The 9,913-nt window shown below is 39.1% G+C and overlaps 1 protein-coding gene across 1 annotated transcript; it reads left to right on the forward strand.

Moving 5' to 3' along the window:
- The first annotated feature begins 9,218 nt into the window (after window positions 1–9,218).
- On the forward strand, window positions 9,219–9,683 carry LOC113558279. Its single transcript, XM_026963752.1, has one exon. The coding sequence runs from the start codon at window positions 9,219–9,221 to the stop codon at window positions 9,681–9,683; it is 465 nt and encodes a 154-aa protein (XP_026819553.1).
- The last annotated feature ends 230 nt before the right edge of the window (window positions 9,684–9,913 follow it).

Consider the following 9,913-nt stretch of genomic DNA (forward strand, 5'->3'; position numbering starts at 1 on the left):
ACAGAGTACGACGTCACCCCGACCCGGGAGAGACTCTGTTCTCGACCAAACTACTGGACAGAGTCTGTCGCGCGCGCGAGGCCGCACCGGTATTTATACGGGTTTTCGTAGTCCCCACCACGACCACCACCACCAAAATTATTATTACGCTTACGGCACATTTTTTTGATATACGGTTTCGAGCCGTACGAAACACCATGTACCACTTGCCGCGCACGGCTACTGTAGACGTTGACGGCAACTGGTACACGGTGGTTCCGACGGTCCGATTCCGTATTTCGAATCACGTATTCATTGAACGATATCTATAGTAACCGGTTTTGTCGTTAGGTCACGCGCTGGTGTGCGTATATGCGTCGGACCGTTTGTATATAAAGCGATCGTGTTCGACGATCTCGCATCAGTGTTCGTTGCGAGTGTTTCTAGAAAACATGTACGCACACACCTATATATATGACACTCGTTCATCAGTCTGTTGTACGCTGTTGTATATTGTTACCATGATACATGCGCTAGTGTTTTTCATGATCACAGAATGTATATTCGTAAAAATCCATGCACCGGATTACGTTCCGCAGAAGTGACTGAACGTGTGTACGTTTGACTTAGTGCGCAGATGGCATGGTTCCAGAGACCCAAGACTGCCTTCGGGCACGCGGGTCCCGTGTTACGGGTGTATCGCTATTAGCTGCCCGTCTCACGTGCCACAACAATGGTCTTACAATACATACGTTCAGATCCGAATCCGATCATGTTCGGTGGCTGCGATGTCGTTGAATGACATACGTTTCTGTTATGAAATCGTGCGTTACATGGTGTACTATACAATTGTTGCGATGATTGGTGCTCGTACGAGGCGATGATGTCAAGATCATGCGAGCGAAAAAAATTATACATTAGACATTGCCGCTGTATCTATTATGGCTGTAAAACTGGGTAATTCGATTAAACTCATCAAGAACATTTTATCGAAATTGTAATACATTTGATCGTGTATTCGGTTTTCGAAACGTTTTATGAGTTTTTCGTATTCCGAATACGATATAGACTTTGTAAAATTACCATGTTGTTTTATTTGATCGCACAGGAATTGAGCCCGTTCCCGTGCCGTTTCGAATTTACACACCGTGACCAACATATTGTTTTTATTGTAATTTGTAATTAAATCAGATATCAATTGTCTTGTACACGGGTTGTGTTTCCAATGACTCAATATACGACTACGGACTATGCAATCTATCATAAAACTTATAATGTTGGTATCCACGTACGATAGATAATTACCACGTACCGGTATACCGTGACTTTCCAACACTAGGTATAAAACGCATATATTGATCAACTTCGATGTATAGTTACATACACGATTTGGTTTAAACAGCAGACTTTCTTTAAATTTTTGCAATATATAATACATTTGGTTAAGGTCAGTTTCGCCCGTCGTTTGTTTTACGTACAAACGTTCGTCTTCGTTACATATTTGTGAATAAAAATGATATCCGTTTACAGGTTGTTCGTACGTGTTTACTAGTAATCCCGTATTTGGATCTGTTTCATAGTGCCGGATCGTGTTGAACGATATCGTTTCGTGCGATATGTCTATAAATATATCGTCTACGTCCAATTGACTTTGGAAATTTCCAAATTCCTGTAACGTTGACAGTATCGCTTTTATTTGTTTGTATATAACGTTATCGACATTGTCGTTGTTTTCTAAATCTGTGTTTTCCATACCGGTTTCTTTAGATTTTAACAATTTTACTAGTTTCGGACAGATTTCTATTTCATCACAGTTCACGTAGAACCACGGTATGGTTATAGGTACATAATCAGGCGGACATTCGTATAGAGCCAAGTCGGTTATTTGTTTTTCAGGTTTATCATAATTCGAGTTTGTCGTTTTGTCTAAATTGTCCGACAATAATTTTTGTCTCAGTTGTACATAATTCTGAATTATAGAACTCGTTTCGAAATTTGAGTTCGCCATATAGTTGTCGGAACTATGCGTATTACTTAAAGTGATTGTCGGTCTACAAATTCGGTTACTATATATATAACATTAAAAATTAAATACATTTAAACCGTGTGTGCGTCTCTTTAGCTAATCGAGTCGTAAATCATGAACAAACTTTAATCACTTCGTTCGAGCCGTATCTTCATAATAGTTGTTTTAATTACTTTATTATATAATTTACAAACGTGCGCGTATACATATACATGTAAATTATTATAAATAACTATTATAAATCATCATCGTCATTGTTGTTCGAGGTGCCGTCATTTTTAGAAATAGTAAACGGTGAATACGGGCTTTCTGGCATTGTATACGAGCCAATTCGATTGTTAAAATATGTTTTTTTGCCGGTTTCGGCTTGCCGTAGTTCTTCCATCAGATTCAGAGGTTTTGTTGTTGGTTCTATGGATCCCACTAAATCGTTCATTGTTTTTTCCATACTCGTTTTAGTACCTATATCGTAATTTGTTAAAGTAGTGTTTACGGAACTGTGCGCGTTTATGAATTGCGCTAAACCGTGACCGCCTCCGTCGATTAATACGGACGTTATGTATTTTCTAAACTTGTTAAAACCCAAATTTTCGATGTCTAGTGAAAACAGTACGGCCAGTTGTTTAGCGGCTCTTCGCAACTGTGAGACGGACGTTATTAGTACGTAATCGCCTTTTATGCGTGATTCTGTGTAATCCGGATATCGGTTAGATCGTTCGTGTAGTCGGGCTCCTTGGATTATTTTCTCTCTATTTCTGATTATATAATCAACGCACGCTACCAGTAATTCGTTGGGTATTATTTCGCAACGCGTGGTCGACGATTTATAACCTTTGCTGTGTAGGAAAATCGGACGGTGCTGTAGTATGTCTTTTAGATTTTCAATAGTTAACTGGTGCAATTCCATAATCCGATGACTGGTCGCACTCGACAACAGTATAGCTAGTGCGGCTTCGTACGAAGATAAATCTACGTTAAATGAATTGTTTATATCGATTTTACGTATAAATTCGGCGGCGTGGTTTATCAAGCGTTTTATTTTTTCCATCATTTCAAAGTTTTCGGCGTGTGGTTTGTGTCTGAGCAAGTCGTTGCGGTATACGTTCACGTCTATCGTCATGTCCGTGCCGTATAATCGGCGTAGCGTGGCCGCTATTTGTATTTTATATTCGGGTTTTAAGAATTGACCTTTTCTGGTTTTTAGATTATCGAGCATATCGTTCATATCGTTTTTTTGCACATAATCTCTCGTCAATTCGACACCGTTATATCGTATTAGATTCAGGTGCGAGCGCATAGACGTTTGTGTGGTTTTTCGTATTTTCGATATATCGAATTTTGATACATCGCCAAGATTGGCTAAATCTTCTAAATTCATTATTCGTGTTCACCGTCTATATATAACTAAAAAATAATTTGTTATAATTCGTGTCGGAACAAAGTGATCACCGTTTTGACAAAACTTTCTAAATTACGTTTCGTTAACATTACGGTTTTCATTATTTTACCGATATTCATATGTGTTATCAAATCGACAATTGCGATTTCGGGAGTCCATATGATAAGACGGGTACTGTTTCCGTGATTCCATACATCGATTTCATTGGATTCCAATGTCTTTTGTAATACGGATAGTGCTTCGGTCTCGGAACCCAAGACATCGTCGTTTTCGACTGTCGTGTGTTTTGGCCAAATCCAACCGGACAGTTCGATGAATTTATCGTAATCCACGTGTTGGTCCGGAGTCAATAGATTTAGTTTTTGTAATTTTGTTTTGTAATCAACGTCGTCTCCGTTCGAACCCGTTGTTGGAAACGTGGTTAATTTTTTTTTTCGCCGTTCCAGCGAAGCCTCATCAAATTGTTCGTTGCGCGCTGTTTGATGTGGTTCGGCGCGTATGTCGTTTTCGGAATACATGGACACTGCTTGTTTGCGTGTTTGCGGGTTTTGACTTATATCGGAACTATTGGTGGTCGTTATCGGACCGTTTATGGGTAATTTACTAAAATCCGGCCAATTGGACGGATAGAACGATATGTTTTTAAATATGGAATTTACGGGTAACGACGGTATGTAACCGGCAATGTTTGTAATAGAATATCCCGAGTTTTCAGTTGTAACGAAATCGTCCGGCAAGTATTTCAAAAGATTTTGTTTGAATACGTTTTCACTGTGTTCAGTCGCGTCTCTTTGGATTATCAGAGAACAGTGTAGGTTCTCCAAACCGATAGGTAGCATTGCGCAAGTCGTATTTTTAAAAATTATATAAATACATATACTATATAGTAACGTGATTTATCGGTCAGTCTTGTTTTGTGCGTCGCTGTTACAACAACCTTTCGATGGATACCAATGATGCTAGTGCCGAAACGGTCCTGGGACACAATGGCGAAGACGTGTTGGATTTGTTTTGTACAGAAGACGATATCGGACCTTTACTACCAGTTGTCGAACGTGGCGATAATAACGACGACGGTGATGATGACGATGATGAAGAAGACGATGACGGTATAAATATTATTATCGACAAGACGTTAATGAGTGATAATTATACTACATTTATGGACGATGTGATACAAGAGGATTTGGAATTAAATATCGAAATAAAAAAATTGATACAAAGCAGTATCGAAAATCGAGGTTATTACAACGAACCTGTTGTAACTCTGTACGCACAAGATACGATTATACCTATTTCGGTTAACAGCGTCATATCGTCTCGTTTAATCAACCATGTATGGGGTGCGGAATGTCAGTATAAAAAATTTGATTTAAAAAATCACGAATGTTTCGATTCTATGCTGAATAAATATAAAAAAGCAACGAATCGTAACGCCGTTGATGCGTGTGGCGGGTTTGTAGCGTTTTTCGCTACGATATATGAAAACATGCAAAAAAACGCAAACACCGTAGACCGGCGACGTGTTCAAAATGACAATAGCGGAAGCAATGATCGACATTTTAGAAATTTACACTTTTTCAAAAGATTCGCGATCGTTATATTGAAAAACGGTGTTTTTGTAGACGGTGCCATACACGGATACTATAGTAGTGTGACCAATTGGCCGGATTTTAGTAAATTACCCATAAACGGTCCGATAACGACCACCAATAGTTCCGATATAAGTCAAAACCCGCAAACACGCAAACAAGCAGTGTCCATGTATTCCGAAAACGACATACGCGCCGAACCACATCAAACAGCGCGCAACGAACAATTTGATGAGGCTTCGCTGGAACGGCGAAAAAAAAAATTAACCACGTTTCCAACAACGGGTTCGAACGGAGACGACGTTGATTACAAAACAAAATTACAAAAACTAAATCTATTGACTCCGGACCAACACGTGGATTACGATAAATTCATCGAACTGTCCGGTTGGATTTGGCCAAAACACACGACAGTCGAAAACGACGATGTCTTGGGTTCCGAGACCGAAGCACTATCCGTATTACAAAAGACATTGGAATCCAATGAAATCGATGTATGGAATCACGGAAACAGTACCCGTCTTATCATATGGACTCCCGAAATCGCAATTGTCGATTTGATAACACATATGAATATCGGTAAAATAATGAAAACCGTAATGTTAACGAAACGTAATTTAGAAAGTTTTGTCAAAACGGTGATCACTTTGTTCCGACACGAATTATAACAAATTATTTTTTAGTTATATATAGACGGTGAACACGAATAATGAATTTAGAAGATTTAGCCAATCTTGGCGATGTATCAAAATTCGATATATCGAAAATACGAAAAACCACACAAACGTCTATGCGCTCGCACCTGAATCTAATACGATATAACGGTGTCGAATTGACGAGAGATTATGTGCAAAAAAACGATATGAACGATATGCTCGATAATCTAAAAACCAGAAAAGGTCAATTCTTAAAACCCGAATATAAAATACAAATAGCGGCCACGCTACGCCGATTATACGGCACGGACATGACGATAGACGTGAACGTATACCGCAACGACTTGCTCAGACACAAACCACACGCCGAAAACTTTGAAATGATGGAAAAAATAAAACGCTTGATAAACCACGCCGCCGAATTTATACGTAAAATCGATATAAACAATTCATTTAACGTAGATTTATCTTCGTACGAAGCCGCACTAGCTATACTGTTGTCGAGTGCGACCAGTCATCGGATTATGGAATTGCACCAGTTAACTATTGAAAATCTAAAAGACATACTACAGCACCGTCCGATTTTCCTACACAGCAAAGGTTATAAATCGTCGACCACGCGTTGCGAAATAATACCCAACGAATTACTGGTAGCGTGCGTTGATTATATAATCAGAAATAGAGAGAAAATAATCCAAGGAGCCCGACTACACGAACGATCTAACCGATATCCGGATTACACAGAATCACGCATAAAAGGCGATTACGTACTAATAACGTCCGTCTCACAGTTGCGAAGAGCCGCTAAACAACTGGCCGTACTGTTTTCACTAGACATCGAAAATTTGGGTTTTAACAAGTTTAGAAAATACATAACGTCCGTATTAATCGACGGAGGCGGTCACGGTTTAGCGCAATTCATAAACGCGCACAGTTCCGTAAACACTACTTTAACAAATTACGATATAGGTACTAAAACGAGTATGGAAAAAACAATGAACGATTTAGTGGGATCCATAGAACCAACAACAAAACCTCTGAATCTGATGGAAGAACTACGGCAAGCCGAAACCGGCAAAAAAACATATTTTAACAATCGAATTGGCTCGTATACAATGCCAGAAAGCCCGTATTCACCGTTTACTATTTCTAAAAATGACGGCACCTCGAACAACAATGACGATGATGATTTATAATAGTTATTTATAATAATTTACATGTATATGTATACGCGCACGTTTGTAAATTATATAATAAAGTAATTAAAACAACTATTATGAAGATACGGCTCGAACGAAGTGATTAAAGTTTGTTCATGATTTACGACTCGATTAGCTAAAGAGACGCACACACGGTTTAAATGTATTTAATTTTTAATGTTATATATATAGTAACCGAATTTGTAGACCGACAATCACTTTAAGTAATACGCATAGTTCCGACAACTATATGGCGAACTCAAATTTCGAAACGAGTTCTATAATTCAGAATTATGTACAACTGAGACAAAAATTATTGTCGGACAATTTAGACAAAACGACAAACTCGAATTATGATAAACCTGAAAAACAAATAACCGACTTGGCTCTATACGAATGTCCGCCTGATTATGTACCTATAACCATACCGTGGTTCTACGTGAACTGTGATGAAATAGAAATCTGTCCGAAACTAGTAAAATTGTTAAAATCTAAAGAAACCGGTATGGAAAACACAGATTTAGAAAACAACGACAATGTCGATAACGTTATATACAAACAAATAAAAGCGATACTGTCAACGTTACAGGAATTTGGAAATTTCCAAAGTCAATTGGACGTAGACGATATATTTATAGACATATCGCACGAAACGATATCGTTCAACACGATCCGGCACTATGAAACAGATCCAAATACGGGATTACTAGTAAACACGTACGAACAACCTGTAAACGGATATCATTTTTATTCACAAATATGTAACGAAGACGAACGTTTGTACGTAAAACAAACGACGGGCGAAACTGACCTTAACCAAATGTATTATATATTGCAAAAATTTAAAGAAAGTCTGCTGTTTAAACCAAATCGTGTATGTAACTATACATCGAAGTTGATCAATATATGCGTTTTATACCTAGTGTTGGAAAGTCACGGTATACCGGTACGTGGTAATTATCTATCGTACGTGGATACCAACATTATAAGTTTTATGATAGATTGCATAGTCCGTAGTCGTATATTGAGTCATTGGAAACACAACCCGTGTACAAGACAATTGATATCTGATTTAATTACAAATTACAATAAAAACAATATGTTGGTCACGGTGTGTAAATTCGAAACGGCACGGGAACGGGCTCAATTCCTGTGCGATCAAATAAAACAACATGGTAATTTTACAAAGTCTATATCGTATTCGGAATACGAAAAACTCATAAAACGTTTCGAAAACCGAATACACGATCAAATGTATTACAATTTCGATAAAATGTTCTTGATGAGTTTAATCGAATTACCCAGTTTTACAGCCATAATAGATACAGCGGCAATGTCTAATGTATAATTTTTTTCGCTCGCATGATCTTGACATCATCGCCTCGTACGAGCACCAATCATCGCAACAATTGTATAGTACACCATGTAACGCACGATTTCATAACAGAAACGTATGTCATTCAACGACATCGCAGCCACCGAACATGATCGGATTCGGATCTGAACGTATGTATTGTAAGACCATTGTTGTGGCACGTGAGACGGGCAGCTAATAGCGATACACCCGTAACACGGGACCCGCGTGCCCGAAGGCAGTCTTGGGTCTCTGGAACCATGCCATCTGCGCACTAAGTCAAACGTACACACGTTCAGTCACTTCTGCGGAACGTAATCCGGTGCATGGATTTTTACGAATATACATTCTGTGATCATGAAAAACACTAGCGCATGTATCATGGTAACAATATACAACAGCGTACAACAGACTGATGAACGAGTGTCATATATATAGGTGTGTGCGTACATGTTTTCTAGAAACACTCGCAACGAACACTGATGCGAGATCGTCGAACACGATCGCTTTATATACAAACGGTCCGACGCATATACGCACACCAGCGCGTGACCTAACGACAAAACCGGTTACTATAGATATCGTTCAATGAATACGTGATTCGAAATACGGAATCGGACCGTCGGAACCACCGTGTACCAGTTGCCGTCAACGTCTACAGTAGCCGTGCGCGGCAAGTGGTACATGGTGTTTCGTACGGCTCGAAACCGTATATCAAAAAAATGTGCCGTAAGCGTAATAATAATTTTGGTGGTGGTGGTCGTGGTGGGGACTACGAAAACCCGTATAAATACCGGTGCGGCCTCGCGCGCGCGACAGACTCTGTCCAGTAGTTTGGTCGAGAACAGAGTCTCTCCCGGGTCGGGGTGACGTCGTACTCTGTCCAGTATAATATATATATAAGAGAGAGAAGGGGAAAAAATCTCACGCGGTCTCGGTCGTCGCCCGTTTTTTCAGGAAAGTTCGATCGTGTTATAATATATCATAGTAATATAGGTATACAAATATAAAAAATGGCACTCCTCAAATTTGAAAATATGTTTGCTGTTGCTGTATTGATATACAGCATCCAAGCTCTCCATCCTTCGATAATGGTATCCGGGCATATCATAAAAAAGCAAAAATCAGAAACGGATTATAAAGCTCAAGGAGCTGCTGCAGCCGGAGATGTAATAGCAGCTACCGGTGGTATTATAGCCGCAGGATCGTTGGCTACAGGCCCATTTGCACCAGTTGTAGCGTCAATTGGAGGAATAACCGCTGCCTCTGGAGGTTTGATATCAGTGATTTCAAGAGCAGCCGATCAGTCGTGTCGTGAATTTGGTTGTCATAACAATCGTTGCTGGTCTTATTGCAGCATAGGAAATCAATGGTGCTATACAACCAAAACATACTCTCAAAGTTATGCATATGTATCTTGTACACGCGACGATGAATGTAATGGGTGTTGGAAATGTGGAGGTCCGTGCACGGTGTGAAACATATATTATTATAGTAGTAATATAATAGTGGACATTACACGATGGTGTTTAGAAAATCTAGTTGAAAAATAAAATGATCTAATAAAGGCAAAAAAAAATAGTTCGTTGTACGTATCGTACAACGGAAATACGTAAGTCATTGGAGCCAAAACGATCAAAGTACGCGGTTTTACTTTATTTTAATTTTTTCATCTTTGTATCGACGACATATTTTAACGAGCACATAT

The sequence above is a fragment of the Rhopalosiphum maidis genome, chromosome 4 (genome assembly GCF_003676215.2).
Source record: "Rhopalosiphum maidis isolate BTI-1 chromosome 4, ASM367621v3, whole genome shotgun sequence".
NCBI lineage: Eukaryota > Metazoa > Arthropoda > Insecta > Hemiptera > Aphididae > Rhopalosiphum > Rhopalosiphum maidis.

What these genes read in the sequence shown, in the direction of transcription:
- LOC113558279 (XM_026963752.1), top strand. Translation starts at nt 9,219, where the DNA reads ATGGCACTCCTCAAATTTGAAAATATGTTTGCTGTTGCTGTATTGATA.